This window comes from Nannobrachium achirus (assembly GCF_963921795.1).
Source record: "Nannobrachium achirus genome assembly, chromosome: 5".
Taxonomy (NCBI): domain Eukaryota; kingdom Metazoa; phylum Chordata; class Actinopteri; order Myctophiformes; family Myctophidae; genus Nannobrachium; species Nannobrachium achirus.
Genome location: NC_137814.1, coordinates 14,424,450 through 14,446,965, shown reverse-complemented (window position 1 = coordinate 14,446,965; position 22,516 = coordinate 14,424,450). Strand labels below are relative to the sequence as shown.

Sequence of the window (22,516 nt, the reverse complement as noted above, 5' to 3'; positions counted from 1 at the left end):
AGAATGTGTTAGAGAGCGCAGTCACACCATTATTTATACACAGCCAATGCCAATGTGGTGGTGTGACTCCCAGCAGATGATTGGCTGATCCTCCCACAAAGAGGGAGGTGTCTTTGTTTCTGTATTATTTCTCCCGCTCGTGCGCTCTATTGTCCCTGTAATATTTTGAGCGGCTAAACATGCACTTAGGGTAAATTGTAACGTTAAAGTATTTTATTATTATTATTATTATTATATTGCTTAGATTTGTAAACGATGTCCACAAAGGACCCCAATTGAAACAAGCTATAGTATAGTGCTTTCTTGACCAACCAAGGTATATATCAATGTGTCTATTCATTGAGACAATGGCATTATTCCCAATATTATAATATAATAAATAGTTAATGAAATATTATAATGTGTACACACGATAGAGAACTGGGTGCTGCTGGCAGCAGGGTGTGTGTGTGTGTGTGTGTGTGTGTGTGTGTGTGTGTGTGTGTGAGTGTGAGTGTGAGTGTGAGTGTGAGTGTGAGTGTGAGTGTGAGTGTGTGTGTGTGTGTGTGTGTGTGTGTGTGTGTCTATTCCTTGCCTTATTACTTAAAATACAAAGAAAGCCGAATCGATTTACCGTGTTGCCATCACTCCAGTTAACTTCAGTTGGGACAATGTAGGCTAATATAAACTCTGTATGCTGAGTATTCCAAAGTAAGATAAGGAGCTGACTGAGTGTGTTTTCCCGCCTCTACATGTTCATAGACTAATAATGGCAGTCACAAGCACTTGTTTAAACCCAGTTGCAATACAGTTCATCCCAGTGCATATGTAGGCTATTTCACGTTCATATTCAAATCACAATCCAATACTTATTCCACAAGTAAAGACAGGTTGTCTTATACAGACCAAGGATTGTTTTATGCGACACTCCAATGCAAGTCATGTGCTGCTTGAAATTTGTTTGAGGTAAAGCAAAGTTTAATTCAGGAAGATGTGTAAATAGACGTGCACATTAACATTTCTGCAAAAATGCCTGTTCCTACGTGAATTGTGGTGCGGTTGAATGACAACATTGTACAGCTTTACCGTGAGTGTATTGTTTAAGATCTAAATTGAGTAATATATTCACCCGAAAAGTCTGGAGGTTATTGTCGTGCTTAAAATTGGGAATGAACTCGTTACAAAGCGTGTGGGCGGCTCTTAAAAGAGCCTTTGGGTTGTTGGTAGATCAAGTCAGCGTTATTAACCTCCGAAGCCGTACAGAGTGCGTCCCTGTCTCTTCAGAGCATAGACAACATCCATGGCAGTCACAGTCTTTCTCTTGGCGTGCTCGGTGTAGGTGACGGCATCACGGATCACGTTCTCCAGGAAGACCTTGAGGACACCGCGGGTCTCCTCGTAGATCAGACCGGAGATGCGCTTCACACCGCCACGGCGAGCCAGACGGCGGATAGCGGGCTTGGTGATTCCCTGGATGTTATCACGAAGAACCTTGCGATGACGCTTGGCGCCTCCTTTTCCCAGTCCCTTTCCGCCTTTTCCACGCCCACTCATTTTTCAGCTTTAGTTCAGTTGAAGATGCAGAAGTGAATGATTCCAGAGATCTGAGCCATGCCGTTTTATGTGTGTTCTGAGGACGTAAGGGAGGACAGGCAGACCTCGCAGTGTGGGTGGTGCCATACCCGCCCTCCCATCCCCCACCACACACGGACGCACCTCCCCCTTGTTCATAGATTATAGTGCCCCCTGGCCCCTAGTGGCGAATATGAGAAATTTCTGGGAACACTGATTAAGAATATAGTAACATTGCTAGTCAAATCCTCTATCTATATCATATTGTAATTGCTATTTATCTTTTGAAATCTCCCTATTAATATTCTTGTCAATGTAAATTTGGTGTTAACATGCGTATTGCGTAGGTAGGTACACCCTCTGGGCCATAACATTTCTTTCAGACTTTAAACGTTTTATCACACAACCTAAACAAAGGTATAGTAATTCATCAATAATTAAGTATGACTTCATGTCTGGTTTATTTGAGAAATGTGCTATGTTGCACACGATGTAGAGGTGGACCAGGGTTACTATTTACAATAATGTATGTGATTTTGAACTATAAGTAACAACCCTGCTTATTGTAGGCTAAATCGCTCTGGATTAAGAGCGTCTGCTAAAATAAATGCTTAAACTGTACATTGTAGTAGGTTACAATTCCATATCAATGTCATGTTGAAAACAAACATACTAGTAGTCAGGAGGACAGCACAATAGCGAATCGACAGTGATTTACAGTAAATAAATTAAGGTCATAGGGGAGGTTTGCAAGCTTGATGGCTAAAGTTAGAGAAATTAGCCGTATTCGAAATGTAGGACAACGTTAGACTGCTAATAATATCTATTAACTTTGTCATAGATAATTATGTTACCATTATATTTCTACTCTTGTCATTAATTAGGCTATTTAAGTGGCATTAGACCATTAAAACACATGTCTATTAAAACAAACTGGTTATTCCAGTGCTCACATGTAGTCTGGTATAAAAGTGAGAATACTCTTATAAAATGAAGTGGTTGGCTCTTAAAAGAGCCTTTTGTGGGTATATTAGAGATGGAACAGATGGTTTACTTCTTTTTGGGGGCTGCCTTCTTTGCTGCCTTGGGTTTGGCAACCTTCTTGGCTGGAGCTTTCTTGGCTGCTGCGGGCTTCTTCGCCACTTTCTTGGGGCTCTTGGCGGCCTTCTTTGGGCTTTTAGCTGCTACTTTCTTGGCGGCGGGCTTCTTGGCTTTCTTGGGTGATTTCTTGACGGCGGCGGGCTTCTTTGCTGCCGCCTTCTTGGGCTTCTTGGCCGCTGCGGGTTTCTTGGCGGCAGCGGGCTTCTTTGCTTTAACCGCCTTCTTTGCAGCAGGCTTCTTCGCCTTCACCGCTTCTGCCTTCTTGTTCATCTTGAAAGAGCCAGACGCGCCGGTGCCTTTGAGCTGGACCAGGGTGCCTTTAGCGACCAGGCTCTTGACGGCGATCTTGACGCGGGCCTTGTTCTTCTCCACATCGTAGCCGCCGGCAGCCAGAGCTTTCTTGACGGCAGCCAGGGACACACCACTCCGCTCCTTGGAGGCGGACACGGCCTTGACAACCAGCTCAGCGACGCTGGGGCCGGTCTTCTTGGGTCGGGGAGCTGCTTTCTTCTTGGCGGCCTTGGCCGGGGCTGGAGCTGGTGCGACTTCTGCCATTGTTTTCTCAGATAGTTGTTTGTTAATCTTCTCTACAGTAAAGTCTATCAGACTGGTGCAGAACGCATGGAAGGGGCTGGACTTAAACACCACATGAGAACCATATAGAGACAACATACACACAGCTCCTCTTGTCTAGGTGGCTTAATGTGCCACTTGTGTTTTCTCCTCGATTAAAACATGATATAACAAACCAGGGTGTATATTCTGAAATGCAACAAAGAGCTGACCAGATAGCACACATGTGCCTTTTTGTTATGAATACATCTGAGATTAAAAAAGTACTCTCGTTTTGAAGTGATACGCTCAAAACACCACCCTTCCCCAGTCAGAGCACACTCAGCACAGTGTTTCCTCTGTCGTTTTTCTTCTAAAATATTTTAAACTCTGTTTAATTAACATCAATACTCACAATCCCCTAAGCAGACATATCTGGTGACCTGATGCCATACACTATATGGTTGTTTTGTCATCCGTTTTACTATAAATAGAAGGTTTTCTGACCCCAGTAAACACACTCTAGTTGACAGCAGTATGATGGTGGAGTTGATCTCAACTTGCAATGACAGATGACTGCTATTGTGGAAAACTTGGTCCATTTGTGGACTAAATTTAAACAAAACGCTTTCAATCAACTGGCATCTGTATTTGATTATGACATGCATGCATACAGTTTCACATACTCCTGCTTCCATGCATTATCATTGATGACTAAAACTGGTCGATACCTTTCTTATTTTAAAAAGTCATATGTTGAAAAGTTGAATTTGCTTTATGATGTATTATTATTATTAGTAGTAGTAGTAGTAGTAGTAGTAGTAGTAGTAGTAGTAGTACAATATTAAATAATAATAACAATAATAATAATTGGATATGAATTATGCCTGATCAAAAGTGATCATAATGAAATGTGTTAGGGGCTTGTTTTGTTTATTATTGCTGCTAATGATTATATGTTTATGGTGATATGATGTCCAAAAGGTTAAGTTATGTGAGTATCACTCTATGATGAGATACAGGCGAACTGGTGACTGATCACAAACCAGAATGGCAATTTTCAACCACACATTTAGCAGACATTAGACTAAGCCTTCGACGAATGTTACTTTGTTAAAATGTTACTTTTCAGGATCCCAAATTCAAAAATAGCTAAAAATAATTCAGCATTCCAATTCAAAAATAGCAGATCTACAAGCTCAAAACGTGTCGCACTGCGACGCGTTTTGAGCTTGTAGATCGGCTATTTTTGCTATTTTTGACAGTATATGCATTGTGGCCCTCTGGAGTGAGTGTGAAAATATAGTTGCCCACCCCTGCTTTATAGTGACTAGAGTGGTTGCTTTTTAATGGTGTCACATGAGGACGACATGAATGAAGATTAGCATGTATTTTATGGAATCTATTTTAAAGATGACCAACTGAGTCTAATCGGTCATCTACTACTACATATCATTGTCTACAAGTTATTAAATGAAATGAAAACGTAATACATCATGTAATCTACACAAATATGCAGCAATATGATTGATTTATTTTGGTCTAAATTGTAATTAAATCAAATTGTAGATACATATATAAAGAAAACAGTGTAATTATTTAATTTGTATAAACACCTGCCACACATTGAGTTCAGTTGTTCAGTTTGTAGCAAAAAAGGAAAAAAAAGAGAGAGAGAAATCAATTCACCTAGGCTATCAGTAATTCAAAAGGTGTGGAACTAAATGGATATTGAATGTTAATTGTTATTCATCATGGTTGGTCAATATCATGATTAATCATGGTCTGTGTCATGATTGGTATCATACAGAGAATAAACAATCTGCACTCTGTTTGGAAGTTTTTGGAGTGTATTTCAATAATGTTTATTTGCAGGCCTTCATCAGTGCTACATACAGGTGGAAGTAGCTCATGGACATGCAAATAAAACCAAACAGTTGTGTCTCATTATTAAATGACATCTATAATACAAGTAATAGTATAAATATTTAAATATATCATTGCAACATTGTGTATCGTGTTAGTGATAAAAAAATGAGGCCATTGGAAAATATGTGCACAATCTTTGCAGAGCCTGAAATTGTCAAAATGATACATATTTAATAATGTATCCACTTTTAGTGAACGAAGGTGTTCTCTTAAGTTTTTAATGTGATTACACTGCAATAGAGGCTTATATTTTATCCTTTTTAATTATTCCAGTGTCCTCTATATGATTGACCAATACAGGTTACACCACTTGACAATGTTGCTCCTAGTGAAAATCTACTCATTGGTGAAGAATAAAGCATGGTGGGACAGACTCTGTGTGCGCCCCACCAATCATGAAAAACGTGTGTGCGCGAGTCGAGTGTGTATGAGCTCCCCACCAATCACTACTAGTGGCGTGATCGGCTCCTCCCAGTCTAAACTCTGGTTCCTCCCAGAGTGTTGTAGAGAGAGTGGCGTCACTCCTGTTCACTTCATGGGGCCAGGTCTTCCACGCACACATCTATTCTACTTGTAAGTAGGGAAAGTTAGCTGAGAGTTAAATCTAAATCAATATTCTTCTTCACAAATGTGTTCATGAAGGTGTCTACAGTCTACTATCACCTCTGAACTTTCTCAATCACAACTTCCTTGGGGAACTTTGTGGGAGCCAATCAAAGTTGAGGGTATCCCGAGGGCCTGGGATTAAAGGGGGGGAAAATGGCCAATATGAGCATATGAGGTGTGTAATTAGGGTATTTGGGGGCTGCTGAATCCAATCCAACCATTAGTTATCAGTAAAAATTACTCCTTGGCCATAAAATAGGCCACGAGACAAATAAAAAAAATGGTTGGAGTAGGGTTTGAATTCATGAAAACTATTCAAGATCAGGCGGGTAAGCACACATCATGACACCCAGGATAACATGATACAATCTGACAAGGAACACTCAAAAGGGTTTAAAACAAAGGGACTAACAGGACACAGGTGAACTTGAATGACATGATTGGCTAAGCCTTAGCCAATTAAGCCTATTTTATGGCCAAGGAGTCATTTAAACTGAAAACTAGTGGTTGGAATGGATTCAGCAGCCCAAAAATACCATAATTACATTATTCTTTTCATTGTATCCCCTTTAATCCCAGGCCCAGGTATCCCGATACCCCCAACTTTGATTGGCTCCCACAAAGTTCCCCAAGGGAGTTGTGATTGAGAAAGTTCAGAGGTGATAGTAGACACCTTTATGAACACATTTGTGAAGAAAGATATTGATTTTAGATTTAGTTCCCAGATTGGTCTAACTCTCAGCTAACTTTCCCTTACTATACTGGCGAGAGCATCGCAGTGAGGTGTCGGAAGTAAATTCCCCATTCATTTTCACCATAGTGTTTTTCATTATCAGCCACACAGTCATAGCAATTCAATGTACACTTACGACTAGGCTGGTGGTTGTAAAATGGTTCTATATGCTCCTGTAGAACCCCCGAGTATGTATGCAATCACTCTAGTTTTGGTAAAAACATGTTTTAATAAAGATCGCACGGAGAAGAACTGCATTACCCATACTGCTAAAACTGTACATCTGGTGAAATCGACGTCTGTGATTGGTGGAGATCTTCTTTTGTATATCTTGCGTTTGCCGCGAAAATAGCTACTGCCTCCTGTCTGCCCGGCAGATTATTGCACTTCAGCAGAACTCCGTGAGCGAGTGTCTTTCTTTTACAAATATGATGCACTGTGTTAACTCATACAGTGCCGCCGGCCACAAGGGGCGCTAGAGTGCCAGAAATGTCTCCATAGACCTTCGCTCTAGCTTCCGTCGACACTGTCCCAAGTGCCTTGGGATTTCACTCCAGCCAATGCTATGGGTGACGAGAGGAGGAAGCTAGCTGACACGTAGCCAAAATGCTAACCCATTTAGAAGCCCGATCTAAAGCTATTTCAGTCGCAAAAAACTTTTTCTTTGGGTCTGGGAACCCAATCCGGAGAAAATCCTGTCTAAAGATGTGATTTATTATTGGAGTGGGCGGCGCGATGCGGCCGTTAGCGCGACTACGGCCCGTGGATGGCCGAGTCTAAGTCCCGGCCATGGATGGAAATTTAGACCGGGGCTTTGTTGAGGCCTCCGATTAAATAATTCATTTTATTAAATATCCCGAACTAGTTCGGGATAGGCACCCTGGAATACGTCGCGCCGCCGACAGTATATATTGAGTTTTTTTTGGGGGGCTCTAAACTTTATTTTAAACCATTTTCAATGGAATAAATCGTCGGACCATCTAGCGTCTCTCGTTGGCTAGCGCTGGACGAGCAAGGACCACCCACGTTGCTCCAAGCAGCTCGGGGTAAGTAAAATAGCAAATAAAATATTGTATTGGATTGAAATAAAGCCGAACTTGTTCGGGATAGGCACTGTAAGAGGTTAAAGATGACGATAAGAGCATCCACAGAGATGACAATCACTACATGTCAGGTCATATGCTAGCCTGGATAACTAAACTGAGCGTGATTTCAGGAAACAAGTGTCATTCGCAATGCATTTTGGGAGTGTAGTTTCCGCAATTTTGAAAATAATGTACACAGTCTTGTACCCTGCCCTTTTTTCAGCTTTCTAATTAATCGTTGCATTCAAAAAAAATAATAATAGTGTCATGATTCCTCACCAGCCGAGGTGGCTTTGTCCGAGGCTTAAAAACGTTTAAATAAATACTTTATGAAATGTCTATGGAAGAAATGAATGGGGAAAACGCTTCCCGACACCAGAGTGAAGACGGGATGGGGCTTCTATTGCGATGCTCTATAGTGACTAACCGCAAACCGGAAGTTTACAGAATGCATTGAAGTCTATGAGGTGTAAAGTGACAATGAACCACGTGACCAGCACTGTTTCTGACCCCGCAGTGGCAGAACTCTCTGATTAGACAACTCTGGTTTCTCCTAAACAAGGATTTATTCAGCCGGCCCAAACCAGGATGCGAACCACCCTAAAACCGGGACCTTCAATGTAATGCGCACGTACACCGCACACACGATTTTTTGTGTAAATTGTGTCAACAGAGAAGATCATAAATGGTGCATTCATATAGCGCCTTGCATTATCCAAGGTGCTTGTGATTGTGCATTAGGCCTATATTCACACACTCACACACCGATGGTGGAGGAAACCATGCAATGCAAGGCACCAACCTGCTCATCGGTAGTAGTGTCTCAAGGACAGTTCGACAGTATCTCTGTTGCCAAAAATAGCCTTGCAGCTCGAGGTGTTGTTCTGTGTGAGCTTGTACATTGGCTAATACCACCCCCCCCCCCTTCCTTAGAAAAGAGATGCTAGGGTTCAAGTTAAAATCACACAAAGATTTGGCAGACCCTAGTAATTCTGAGGGCCCCTGGGGTCACGGAGGTAACCGGAATCACCCCAAAATACGCTCGTCGACATTTTTTGGGGGGGGGGACCAGCGGTGGTTTGTTTTACTGAGGATAATCTGGGTCCCCAGATTAGCGGTCTCTTTAAAATCGCCCTGAAAAACCACTTTACAGGCAGCCAGGGATGGATTACCCAACGGGCACAATGGGCCCAGGCCCAGGGGCCCCTGAGCTAGGGGGGCCCCTCAGCTTGAGCCACCGTGTGACCGCGTTCCTGTTATTAACGTTGCGCTATTTGCCAGACACTATTTTATTCGTTCATGTCAAAAATAACCCCAGATATTCCTAAAACACCATGATACATATTATACTGTAAGTGTTTAGCTCCTCAGTTTATCTATAAGACTTCAAAACAACAACAACATTACATTTTCTAATGTCCACGCATTACAACAATGTAGTGGTAGTAGATAAACCGGGGTAGATAACATAACTGTTATGTTATCTACCCCGAGTAATCTAAATGGGCCCCCTCATTCATACCATAGCATCATATACTGTAACACTTGACTGTAAGGTCCTTTAAGTATGTGTTACCACTAGCCTTACCTGGCTGATTCTTTGCATAAACATAAAAAGCCCTATCAAATGTATAGGGGCCAAACTCTTGCAAGAAGTATAATGAATAATGTATTATTAAAATATAGATAGGCCTAATAATATATCTAAAATAAATAAGACAGCACCCAATTTTATATAAAGTATTGTTAGATTTTCTTATTTTTTTCTTTTAAGTTGCTTTAGCAGCTAACATAAGCATGATGAAGAATGTTATCACACAGCATAGTTTAACTTTGAACCTGGCACCACTGTTTTTAGGGCAGAGGAGAGGGAAAATAAACCCATCCAAAATGTTTTCAAGAATGGCTACTATGTTTTCTACACAATATTGTGTGTTATAGTTACGGTATAACTATTCTATACATTTCAGGAGCTCCTTTTTTGGGACTTGTCGCTGTGCGGTCGTAAGAAGGGGGGCCCTTTGCATTTTGGGGCCCGGGGGCCCATTTTTTCATAGTCCGTCTATGCAGGCAGCAGCCGTTCGCAACTGGTAGAACAAACATAGCCCAGCCCTATAACCCTCCCCTGCCCCTTCTTTACTTACTGTTTGTATAGACTTACTGTTTTGTTCTTTCTCTTTTTTTACCGACTATATCTACTGCATAGTACTGTGTTCTATTAGTCTGTCATTCAATATTATATGAGATAGCCTACTTAAATGGTTTCCTGTGGAAATAAGCTGTCTTGTCTAGGATCTCCTTTTAGTAGACCTTGTACCAGTGAACTGTACCGTCATGAAACTGTACATTTCCTATGCAAACTCCTAATAACCTAATGACCTTATTCTCAAAGTGGACGGTCTCAGAGCTCCTGCTCAAGTGCCTCTTGACAGACAGCAGGGGGCACTGTGACTCTGAGTCAGTCTCAGCATAATAGAACACTGAAACAACAAGAACAGAGAAGAGGAGAGACTGAGAAAAGAGAGGAGAAATGTTGAGTTGTAAAGGGAGAGGCAAGATATTTGACTTGAAATCACTATCCAGATTATTTCAAACTTTAGCCTCGATTATGTTTGATTGTTTTATTTTTTAATCAAAAAATTGCATATCTACAAGCTCTCAGTGTGTCAATATGACACATTTTGAGCTTGTAGATTGGCTATTTCACATTTCTTTGTGTCACCATTGTATTGAACACCAACCCCTCCTTTCTCTGTAAATGTAGCCTACATTATTATGCTACTGAGTTTTATTCCAACATAGGCCTATGTTGTATTGTATGTATATGTATCACTGATGAAGTACAAAGGACCACAATAGAAACAAGCCCCCTGGGGCTTTTGCTATCCTTTTAGCATAACCTTGACTGTACTACATGTACCGCATACCAAATGTGTTAATAACGTGTTCAATCAATCAATCAATCAATCAATAACAACGTTTAATGCAGCGCTTATAAGTGGTTAATAATTGATTTGGTTGATTTCAGTTGATTATTTTCTATAAGAAGAACAAAAAAGTCCAGGCCTACTGCACAGTCAGGACTGGAGGTGAAAACAGAAGCTGTTGAAGAAAGAAGGAAGGCCAGAGGTTTTGTGCACAGTCAGATCCCCATCGATAGACCAATTGAGGGGGAGAGGAGGGATGAAGAGCTGTGAACATGCAGACAAGATGACTGAGAGAGGCAGAGGGACAGAGGAAGACAAGATATGAGAGGCAGCACCAGCGATATACATCCCTTCAGAATGATGGGATGTGAATGAGAATGAAAATAAATGATGTATACAAAGCAAGCTCACAACACAACACAAGCTTGTAGATTTTTGTCAGATAATTGCTGTAGAGGGGAAAATAGAGCGTACCAAGTACAGAGCCAGAGGGTTTAAGTGTTTTAAAATGGCATTCTATGATCTCAGATGTCAACAGGCACATCACACTTGCAGCACAGACCTTTCAGTGAACATAATTATCTCTCTGATATTGTTTTCATTGCACAAGTGTCCATGCATGCTAATGTGCCATACACTAAGGCAACACTACCGCTCACTTGCGAGCCTGTCTCTTTAGCTGACCTGATAATGTATGCATCTTGCAATCCTGAGGTTCCAGGCTGGAGGACTTTCCCGATCGTCTTGATCTTTGTGAGGACCCAGGTTTGCTCTCATTCCAGGGACCCAGGGTTCCTTTCCCCTCTCCCATCACTGTAATCGTCATCATTGTTCCCGCCTGGTTCCGTGGGCTGGGTCCTGCCATTGGCCCTGGGCTTCCCTGTAGGGCTTTGATGGCCTTGTTTCTGACATTAGCACCGGCAGATGCTTCTCCTTCCTTGTCCTCCTCGTCTGGGTCCAGGTGTTCCATCAGAACTTTGAAATCCAGGAACTGTTGGACTATGCGTCTTTTGATTTCGTCTGTGAGTGTCGCATGAGCCATGTCATTGGCCATGAAGTCAACGACCTGCTCGGGGTTGTAGTGAACATGAGTTTTCTTGTTCACCGGCTTGTCATACGCCTGGGCAGACTCTGTGGGCGAGTACTTCTGGATTTTACTATCAGAGAATCCATACTGGTTCTTGAGGTGCTGTTTGAGAACTAGCAACAAGAGGATGCCCTGCACAGAGTTGGCAAAGTACCAGAGTGCCGTGGGGTTCTCTGGGAGACGACTCATCACCTTGTCTATGTCCTCCACATCCAAACCCTCCAGGTCTGACTCTGACCCAGAGTCTGAGGTCTCTGAAATTAGTTTTCTGACCTTCTTGGGCCGCGGTGCCACATCTTCGTCGTTGTCGCCGTCCTCCTCCTCTTCGCCACTCCTGGCCGAGTCGCAGTTCATCTTCTCCTCATCCTCCTCTTCATCTGAGCCATGCTTCCACTCTTTCTTGAAATATTTCTCCTTGCGATCCGGTTCCTTCAGCAGCAACTCTTTGAAGGTTTGCAGGAGGTTGCTGCCAGACACTGACAGGATGATGTCTATGTGGTGCATGATGAAGAGAGGTTCCTCCTCGCTCTGGTAGGGGAAATATGCCAGGTTGTCTGCAATGAACAGCAGCATGTTCAATGTCGTCTTACTGTCATCAAACAGTTTGAGCAGGGATTTGAGGAAGTCCCTCCGGTGTTGCCGAATCCTCCCAACCATGCTGAACAGGTGTGAGCAAAGCGCCGTGTGAGTCTCATCCTGCCTGAACCCCCTGATGATCGTGTTATGAGATGAGGCGACGATGGCCTGCTGCACTAGGAATGACAACTTCATCCCATCAACTGCTTTCATAAGGATAAATCCTTTGTACTTCTTGTCAATCTCCTCTAGCTGCTGGTCTGCCTTGTTCCTCATGCTGGGCTCTGGGTCCGTTCCCGATGCGATGAGAGAGGGGACACACTGTACAGGGTGAATGAGGCCTTGGTTGAGTGTGAGTGTGATGACGCTGAGAGCGTAGTGCCGTACGCTGGGCTGCACGTGGAATAACGTCTCCAGCACCTGCTTAAGATAGAGCTGCATAATGGAGCTGCTCATCCCTGACGAGATGTCCCCCATCTCCTTCAAATTCTCCTTCTTTGACAGCGTCTTCCATTCCCTGTCGGTGTCCTTCATCCGTGTTTCCTCCGCTTGCAAGTAGGTTTGGAGGTTTTTGAGGATCTGTATCTTGAGGTTGATGGAGGCGCTGCTGTCTGCAAGGATATCATTGTACAGGGCCTTCACCTCAGGCACAAACATCTGGCTGGGATGCATGATCACATGGAAGCCTAAGCCAACAATGGCTTTGGTCTTGACTTCTTCATCCTCGTGTTTGGTGAAGTAAAGCAGCAGATCCAGTACTTTCTCTTTAATTACAAACTCTGCTTTGTCAGGGCTTCTAAACTCCTCAAGGTCAAAGTCAAAGTGACGTCCCAGGGCACCCACAGTGAAGAGTGATCGCAGCAAGAAGCCCTTGTTGCCTTCCAATGTGGTGCTGTTAGGATCCTGCTGATGCTGCTGCTTCAATTTGTTCAGCGCTGAATAGAACTTATTGAAGCAAGCCAAGACAAATTTGTAGTTGCGAGTGACCTTGTTAACAACAGCTCCAAGACAGCTTACACAGTGCTCGACCACCATCATGCCACTTGTGATGATGAGCTTCATAAGGTCTTCTTCTACGGCAGCCAGGAAGGTCCGACTGGGGCGCTTCATCAGAGGAACCACCAGCTCCAAGATTTTTGCCACATTACAGATAACCATTACATCATTGGCAGTGTGGCACTTGGTAGTCAGGTACGGTTGCATGGTCATGGCATGTTTGACCATGAGCTTGGCCCTGATTTTGCTGAACAGGTACAAGGTGGATATACACGCCACCAGTCTTGTTGAGTTTACACCCTTGTTTTCTGAAAGAGACTCTTCGTGTTTGAGTATGTCCTCCACCAGACTGTCAACTAGCTGAACACAAGCCTTGTTGGCGAATGTTGAAGATGAGTCCTCTTCGGACTTCAACAGGTTCTGAAGAAGCTGCTCAAACCAGTCATAGCCAGTGTCTGTGCAGGCTGCAACCACGCCTGTGATATTGAGGATCTTTCTGGTTATGGTCTCCTTGTCATTGGCAGGCGTTGGAGTGAACCACAGCTTCTGGAATGTCTCGTTCACCAGTTTCTTGATGCCCTGCTCGTCACTAACCCTGTGGATCATCCTCACACATATCTCGGTGACCTTGCTGAAGGTTGGCTGCTCCAGACAGATATCTGTCAGGATCTTGATCACGCGCTTCCTAACACTGACACCGGTATCCAGTATTCTTTCTATGAGCATGGGGTAGTACTGCTCTGTGAGTTGGGGTCTGCTAAGCACAAAGCGACCCAGAAGATCTACAGTTGCCTCTCTCACACTGGTGGAGTAGTCAATCAGTCGACTGTGGACACCGCACTGCATGTCCGACCTCGCTAGGATGCTGGGGTCCACGGCTACCACCTCAGACAGACACTTCACGGCTTTACTCCTCACAGCAATGGCGTTCTCCCCAAGGACTCGCAGAATCTGTGTCAAATAAACATCAAAGCTCTGGGCAAATGGCCTTGTGGAGGCTAAATAACGCACGATTAGACAGCAGTCGTCATATTTCACAGTGTCCGAGTTCATTTCTAGTGAGGTGAACTGAGCTGGCGTGGCCTTAATGATATTGCGGAGGAAGTTCTTGTGCTCCTGAGCATGCTGCATGATCTCTCCAGTGGCCTCTATGTCCATGGCATGGTGCGGTCCATCCAATGAGTCCTCGTCCTTCTGGTTTGGGCTCCTCGTGGGCCTCTCTGTGGTGGCATCCTGAAACCACTGAGCGATGTAGAACTTTCTGGCAAACACCAGTGAAAAATCTGTCTCAGCATTGTCATCTAAGTAGTCCAGTAGGGCCTTCTGAAGCTTCTTTACCTCATCGTTACCAGGGATGTCCTCCAGGATGCGGTCTATTGAGCTCTGGTCTATCTTGTTGGTGACGGCGTCCTTCCTCAAATGGGCAGCCACCGTGCCCAAGTAGTCTAGAGAGGCCACCCTCAGGGCCAATTCTGTCTGCTTGTTTGTGAACTGGTGCACCAACACTCTACAGAGAAGACCAAGAAGCAGCTCTGCAGCAGGCATCTCCGGTCTGTTTACTGCTGACAGCAGGTCTTGGAGAAAGTTCTCAAACAGCGGCCGATAGTCCTCCTCTCCCTGCTTGCTCCCATATTTCTTGAGGAAGACTGAAAGAAAGTTCTGAGCGGTCCAAGTGGCCATCTCATAGGAATTGGAAATCAACACATCCTGATCCACCTCGCCGTCATACTCTTCCTTGTCACGGGGTGAGTGGACAACACACTGGATAAGCTGAAGCACCAGAGCTGTCACCATCTGGATGTACACTGGCTCTCCATCCTGGTCCGAGCCGTTCAACCTGTAGCTCCTGAGGGACCGTTTGCTGGTGGGCAGTCTAGCGAGAGACACAAAGATGTCCTCCAGGATCAGCTGCCGATGTTTGTCATAGCGCGAGAAGACCGCCGTAACCAGTCTAATGGCACACAACTGAAGCTCGCTGACGTTCTCCACAAAGAACGGAGTGATTCCCACAGAAGAAACCTGGAGAACTGTGTTGTCGGTGAGCAGCTGAATGTCCAGCAGCTCAGAGAGGTTGCTGATAATGTCACACACTTTGTCGTATAGCGTGACAATCTCAGGTTGCGTGTGTGTAGAGCGCTTGGCTCGCCTCGCCCTGGAACTCGATACGCCACCTCCGTGAGGGTCATCCTTGTACGCAGGGTCATACTGCGGATACAGTGTGTTTAGCAGGTGAAACTTGGTGTACTGCAGCACACGCTCTATAACGTCTTCTATGTACACGGCCTTGGGCATGTGTGCCGAGGTCATGATGTTGAGCGCAGTCAGACAAGCATCGGCCGACTTTGTGACTCTTTCCATGACCAGATCGCTCCGCAGCCTCTCCTCGTCTTCTCCATCTTGTTCGGGGTTCATCGAGGTGGAGAGTTTGGATCCATCCTGGATGTTCCTCTCCAGAACGTTCAGCAGCTTCACCAGTTTGTCCGGCGAGATCTTGCAGGAGACTCCCATGGCCTTGATCTCGGCTGACTCGCTGCCCAGCTCGCCCAGCTGGTCTTTTCCCAACAACAGTTCTCGGGGGATGTCGTCATCCTCAGCTGCGTTGGTAAAGTCCACGTCCTCAAGATTCTCCAGTATGTTGTCGACACTGTTCAGGAACCTCTTGAACATTGAAGAGTCCATCAGTTCTTCTTGGGTCAGTGTCAGTTCATACGCTTTCTTTCTCTTCTTCTCCTTCATCCTTATGGCAACTTTGCTCATGCTGGGTGGCGGTGAGCCCTCATTGGAGGAGCTCTGGTAGTGATTGCGCGAGTAGGTATTCATGTGGATCGACTTGGAGTGAACTAACAGTATGCTAGTTTGTTATTAGTAGGCTACCTCACTTTAAGAGGAGGAGAGGGGATAGGAGGAGAAGATGGATGCTCGAATGGTGGAGAAAGACTATGACAGAAGAGGAGCAGAGGCTTTGAGTGTGAGCTGTGAGTCATGGAGGTTATGCAGTACACTTATATTTCCTACAGTACACGTATAATATAGGAGATGCCCATTATGGAGATCCTTGCTTAAAGCGCAAATCGGCATTGTTAGGCAACGGATAATGTTGTGAATGACGTCACATGCCCATATATGGAGGACCCCGACAACAGAGAGACAGAGAGGGAAAGAGGGAGAGACAAAAACCTTCATCCTTGTATGATAAAGGTAAATGATGCTCACGTGGCCATTATTATAGATGCACATTATCTCTAGTCATCCATATCTGGTACCAATGTTAAGCATCCTTTTTAAAATACAAGTAATTTGTTTTAAATTAATATAAACAACACTATTAACACCATACTGAAGACTGTAGACCGTAGACCGAAAAAAAGAAAAGAAAAAAAGAAATGTACTATACCTAGTATTACATTTGGTCAAATCCAGCCAGCGGGGTGTGTGTGTGTGTGTGTGTGTGTGTGTGTGTGTGTGTGTGTGTGTGTGTGTGTGTGTGTGTGTGTGTGTGTGTGTGTGTGTGTGTGTGTGTGTGTGTGCGTGCGTGTGCGTGTGCGTGTGTGTGTGTGCACGCGCATGTGCAATGTTTTATATTTTTTACTTCTACTTCACTACATCTCAGAGTACTTCGGAGATTTTGATTGTCATTACAAATCATAACTAAATCATAACAAGTTGTGAGCTTGAAGATCTGCTACTGTATTTTCAAAAGATGTTTTGAATCTTGTGGACGAATGGGAAATTGTGCACAATGAGTACATTTACTTTTGGTAGTTTAAGTAGGCCTATATTTTGATGCCTGTCTGTGTGTGTGTGTGTGTGTGTGTGTGTGTGTGTGTGTGTGTGTGTGTGTGTGTGTGTGTGTGTGTGTGTGTGTGTGTGTGTGTGTGTGTGTGCATGAATGCGTGTCCATTCCAGGAATGCAGTGAAGCATCAAAGGAGTTGATAGGAGCTGAAGTGTGATTGTGTCAGAGCATAGACCCAGAAAATAGACAGACAGACAGACAGACAGACAGACAGACAGACAGACAGACAGACAGACAGACAGACAGACAGACAGAGGTCTGATGAGATAGAGAAAGAGGCATAGAAAGGATTTAGATTGTAGAGAGAGATTAATAACGCCTCTCCACAAACGTGCCTAATTCTTATTGGCCATGCCTTTTTTTTCCTAATTAGCAATGTAGCCTATATACTGCACACATTTATTATAGTATGCCTATTTCAGGGGTTTTCAACGTTTTCAGTCCAAGGACCCCTTAGTTGAGAAAGATTTGAAGCAGGGACCCCCACAACCTGTTAATCGATTCCATAGTTTCATCTTTTGACAGCACAATCATCTGTGTATTTTGGATTCATGTCCATTTGTGTTTTCAGATATTTAACCACTGGAACCGTCAAACGTATAAAACGGAAATAGGCGATCTACAAGCTCACAACGCCTCGCAGCGTGAGGTGCATTTGATGTTGGCGGACTCTGGGGCGTCATTTGGGGCATCAGGGGTTGACAACTGCCACCCCCTTAAAGGAGTAGTTCACCCCCCCAAATGACTTTGTTTCTATTGATTACACATGCCAGAGACTTGAGTTCAATAATATTTTTTGCATTCCTAAGACAAAAATGTGATTTTAGTAAATCTAAACCAATTGATTCCGGATCGGGACCCGAATGCATTTGGGTCCCCATCCCCATCCGGAATCAATGGGGGTGGGGTACATTTCTTGTAAACATTTTTTTTTTTGTCTTAGGAATGTGACAAAAAACACAAAATATTATTGAACTCAAGTCTCAGTGGTGTGTGTGTGTGTGTGTAACAGGGAAAAAAGTCATGTTGAGGGTGAACTACTCCTTTAAGGCTCATTCATACTAGGGTGAAGGCTCCTCACTTTTTTAGGTGATGGGGTGAAAGTAAAAGCAGGGAGATGTGTCGGGGTTTGCGGTGAAGCGCTCTTCACCACGGCTAATGATGTAAGGTTGTAGTTTTCTGACTTTAGAAAACTACACCGCAGTGAACTGCTCTTCACCTTGAATGAGCCTTTAGTGTTCACATTTAACCTCAAATTCTGTTATTTTATGCATATTGTCCGCAACTCTGAATAGTTTTTCTTTACAGATCAATCTGATATTTCATTTATAATTTAGATACGATTGTTATTTTATGCAACCATTAATTTATTAACCAATTCCCATGTGGCATCCCTATTCTGGGAATGTCATTATAGTCAAATTGTTCAAACATTTCCTCTTTTTGCCCCAAAACAAATAGCCTAGTGAAAATAGTTGATCTCTTGATCGCTTGGTGACGTGTTGAGAACAACTATATTTCGCTGTTTGTTTGGGCTTGTAGAATCAATATTTGTGCTATTTTAGGACTAGAAGCCCCTATTTCTTCCTGAAATTACGCCTCTGGTTCACAGACTTATCGCCACACGTATTGATCATTATCACATACCCAGCCTTTGTTTGACCTGGATAAGATGATTGATAAATGAACCGACGAGAGGATGATAAGCTCATGCAGATTGTTCAACTGTCAGACGTAATATGGCTTCTCTACATCTTCCCGTGGGACAGTAATGTACTGTTTTTGGTTGGAATGTTTGGTCACATTAATGTTGATTTATTCAAGTAAAAACACATACAGTTTAGGCCTATTGAGTTAGAGATGGAGTTGATTGCAGACTGAGTGACACATGCACGCACGCACACGAGTCATAGTATCGGGGGCTATAGGGGCAGTACCAATTGTACCTGTCTGTCTGTGTCCCTTTTGTGCCCATACATACATACATACAATACATGGAGATGTATTTTTCTGTCTGTCTAACTATTATGGACATACATGGAGATCTCTGTATTTGTCAGTCCTTGTACCTTTAAAGCCCATGTATGGAGATCCCTGATGTCATCGGTGTGAATGCCCATATACGGGCATATTAGTTAGAGCTGCCGTTCTGGACAAAAGGATATCCAAACCCTTGAGCGCATGCTGTATGCCGCATGCCACATGCCGAATTTGAAGCTGTATACAGTAAGCACATGCACGTACGTGACCATATCTGGGCTTAGCGGTCGGACCTGTGGCTCTGGACAACCGAATCTCTGTATCTTTCATGCCCCTTTTGCCCATATATGGAGATCGCTGATGTCATCAATATATACCCATATACCCGTATGAACATGCCCCATTTTGTGGAGCTGAGTGATTTGTTTGTGCCTTATGCATAGAGGTTAGACAACACACTCCATATTTGGGAGTAACTGCATTGGGAACTCCTTATATGGCTATGACTGAGTCATAGTGACATGAGTGTGACAATGTGATCAGTCAGCTATGAAGATTGTGACATCAGGCATGATTTGGGCAAAGCCAGGCACGTCTGGGATCCCCATGTGGGCATAAAGCCTAACAACGACGGTTTGCATTGATGGCAGAAACCTAGGGGTCACACAACCCACAAGTAGCTCCAAAACAACATCTCCATATGTAATGTATATTGTAGGAGTAGGTACAGTCCCCCAGCCAGAGAGTTCAACATGCTGGGTGTATACATTTACGCGCCTGTCCCCAAATCAGACCCGATTAAAGTCGAATATTTTGAATCCAACGGACTACCATTGGGACTGAGGTCCTTTTTCAAGCTGAGCATATGCCTGCCTTCCCAGGAACTCACTGCCTACCAGCAATGGCGGATAATGAAATCCTCAAAGAGGGAAGAGAAGGACCTACAACATGGACCACTGGACGCAGAGGATCTTGTCAACTATTTACAAGATCATAAAAGAGACCTGAAGCTTGTTGTGAAAAGTCAGGATAAAAGGAACAAAGGCCCCATCAGTTCTGAGGTGTTGGTGGGGTCTCTCGGAGATCTCGACGTGCACATTTCTGAACAGCACGCAGAGAAGGCCCTTAAAAGCATGGATGACGATGGAAGGATGACAATCCGCTGGGGTGATTGGAGCAGGTGCTCCACAGAGGACAGGGCCGAGAGGGTCCCTTAGATCATCCCGTACCGGAAGCACTCTACAGGCTGTGATGTGGATGCGGGTGAGAACCTGGCGGCGCCTGATGAGACTAAGACTGAGGAGAAAGGGACGTTGTGGAGACATCTGGTCGCAGGCGGCGGCGCCGGAGCTGTGTCTAGGATCTGCACCGCCCCAATGGACCGGCTGAAAGTCCAGATGCAGGTTCACGGATCAGCCAGCAACATGTGTTTCGTGAGCGGATTCACCCAAATGATCCAAGAAGGCGGGATCCGTTCCTTGTGGAGAGGGAACGGGATTAATGTCGCCAAAATCACGCCCGAGTCATCGCTCAAGTTCATGGCTTATGAGTAGATCAAACGCCTGATTGGCGGTGACGCGAAGACTCTGAACATCGTTGACCGCTTTGTCTCGGGCTCTCTGGCGGGATTGTTTGCCCAGAGCTCCATCTACCCCATGGAGGTCCTGAAAACCCGGCTCGCCCTTGGAAAGACCGGCCAGTACCGTGGTATCTATCTTGGACTGTACAAAGCAAATCTTCAGAAGGGAAGGCGTCGGCGCTTTCTACAAGGGCAACGTCCCCAACATGCTGGGAATCGTCCCTTACGCAGGCATCGACCTGGCAGTGTACGAGACGCTGAGAAATTCTTATTTGCAGCGGCATGGCGCCAACAGCAGGAATCCTGGTGTGTTTGGCTTGCTCACCTGTGGCACTGTGTCCTGTACTTGCGGTCAGCTGGCCAGCTATCCCCTGGCTATGGTGCGCATGCAAGCACAGGCTACAGTGGGCAGAAGCAGCCGTCAGGTTACCATGACAGGGCTTTTCAAGAGCATCATTCGGACAGAGGGTCCCACAGGGCTCTACAGGGGCCTGGTCCCCAACTTTGTGAAAGTAATTCCAGCCGTCAGCATTCACTATGTGGTCTACGAGCACCTGAAAGCATCACTTGGGGTGACCTCACGCTGAGGCATAGACTGTAAAATCTAAAAATCACAGAGGAGTTGTACCTTTCGGCCAATCAGATTATAAATAGTTGCTTATAATATCGCTTATTATAATGGACATGGAAACACTGACGCTCACCCACAAGGACATTTAAAGGTAGATTCTCAGGCTGCTTTGCGACCGCCCACGTTTTCATAATACCAAATTGGCCAAATTGTCAAATATTGCATAAGAAAGAGGCAGACATTGTGGAAATAGACGATCTACAAGCTCACACGAGTGTAGCACTGCGATGCGTTATGCGCTTTTAGATCGACTATTTTCGCTACTGTTGTCACGTACTTTTCTTTTCTTTAAAAAAAATCTAATAGAATCCATGTCCCCTCTCTCCACGTCTCCACATGCAGCATGCATGCATGCTGCCGCATGCACCACCCCCATCAAACAATGTGATTGGCAGGCTGCTATGAATAAAACATGCCTACTTAACGTGATGATTCTCATGCAGCACAGTACTTGTACTGCACTGCACCGGTTCGTAACGCCGGGTCCAAGTGGACCATTAACGGATCTGTAACTGCTCTCAAATGTACAGTGGGGTTATTACGGTATATTTGTGACCCCCAATCTGCAACTGTAAAATCCACAGTGTTAATTTAACCCGTAGAGTGTACAAATGGAACTAAATGGACTTGTGAGTTGTGAGGGTCCCCATTTGTATATGCTCTCAGAGCTACATACTTGTAAGTGTCCATTTTTGACCCCTGGTGGTACTGGTACCCAGACCCGACTTTGAGAACCGGTGGTGCACTGTGACTGGATAATAGCAGTGGTGGAAAATTTACTCACATTTTATACTCAAGTAAAAGTATCAATACTGCAATGTCTGTCTGTCTGTCTGTCTGTCTGTCTGTCTGTCTGTCTGTCTGTCTGTCTGTCTGTCTGTCTGTCTGTCTGTCTGTCTGTCTGACTGACTCTCTGCTTGTACAGTATGTGACTGTATGTCCATCTGGCGTTCACTTTCACTTTAATCTTTAACTCTTTCTCCCTCTACCTTACTCCTCCCTCTACCTCCCTCCCCTTCCCTTCTCTCTCTCTCTCTCTCTCTCTCTCTCTCTCTCTCTCTCTCTCTCTCTCTCTCTCTCTATCTCTCTCATAGAAACCATGGCCTTGTTTATTACGCACAGGAAGTTTAATCACTGCTGCATGTATGGTCTCTGTACTAACGTCCAATTAGAATGCACGATGACACAAAGAAGAAGACAGAGTTAGAGACATAGACAGACAGAGAGAGAGAGAGAGAGAGAGAGAGAGAGAGAGAGAGAGAGAGAGAGAGAGAGAATGAATGAATGAAGGACAGATACAGTAGATAGATGGGTTGTGTTTAGCGCTGTTGAATTGGCATGGGATGATATGAAATGCATTGTTGCCAAAATAATTACCAACAACAATAT

The 22,516-nt window shown here is 44.4% G+C and overlaps 3 protein-coding genes and 1 pseudogene across 4 annotated transcripts; 1 reads left to right on the top strand and 3 right to left on the bottom strand.

Annotated features, from left to right (window-relative positions):
- Nucleotides 1-1,221: 1,221 nt before the first annotated feature.
- LOC308286248 (histone H4) lies at nucleotides 1,222-1,533 on the bottom strand (the record flags this gene model as incomplete). The annotated part of the gene is made up of 1 exon (XM_080727223.1): nucleotides 1,222-1,533. The coding sequence occupies one exon, from the start codon at nucleotides 1,531-1,533 to the stop codon at nucleotides 1,222-1,224; it is 312 nt and encodes a 103-aa protein (XP_080583349.1).
- Nucleotides 1,534-2,601: 1,068 nt separating this feature from the next.
- Nucleotides 2,602-3,207, bottom strand: LOC308286243 (histone H1-like; the record flags this gene model as incomplete). The annotated part of the gene is made up of 1 exon (XM_080727218.1): nucleotides 2,602-3,207. The coding sequence occupies one exon, from the start codon at nucleotides 3,205-3,207 to the stop codon at nucleotides 2,602-2,604; it is 606 nt and encodes a 201-aa protein (XP_080583344.1).
- An 8,050-nt stretch (nucleotides 3,208-11,257) lies between these two features.
- On the bottom strand, nucleotides 11,258-15,963 carry LOC308284830 (nipped-B-like protein A; the record flags this gene model as incomplete). The annotated part of the gene is given in 2 exon segments (XM_080725557.1): nucleotides 11,258-11,311; nucleotides 11,314-15,963. Coding segments are annotated over 2 exon segments (4,704 nt in total).
- A 3,706-nt stretch (nucleotides 15,964-19,669) lies between these two features.
- Nucleotides 19,670-21,083, top strand: LOC308285676 (calcium-binding mitochondrial carrier protein SCaMC-2-A-like; annotated as a pseudogene). Its single transcript has one exon. The product of its transcript is annotated as a calcium-binding mitochondrial carrier protein SCaMC-2-A-like (transcript).
- Nucleotides 21,084-22,516: the final 1,433 nt, after the last annotated feature.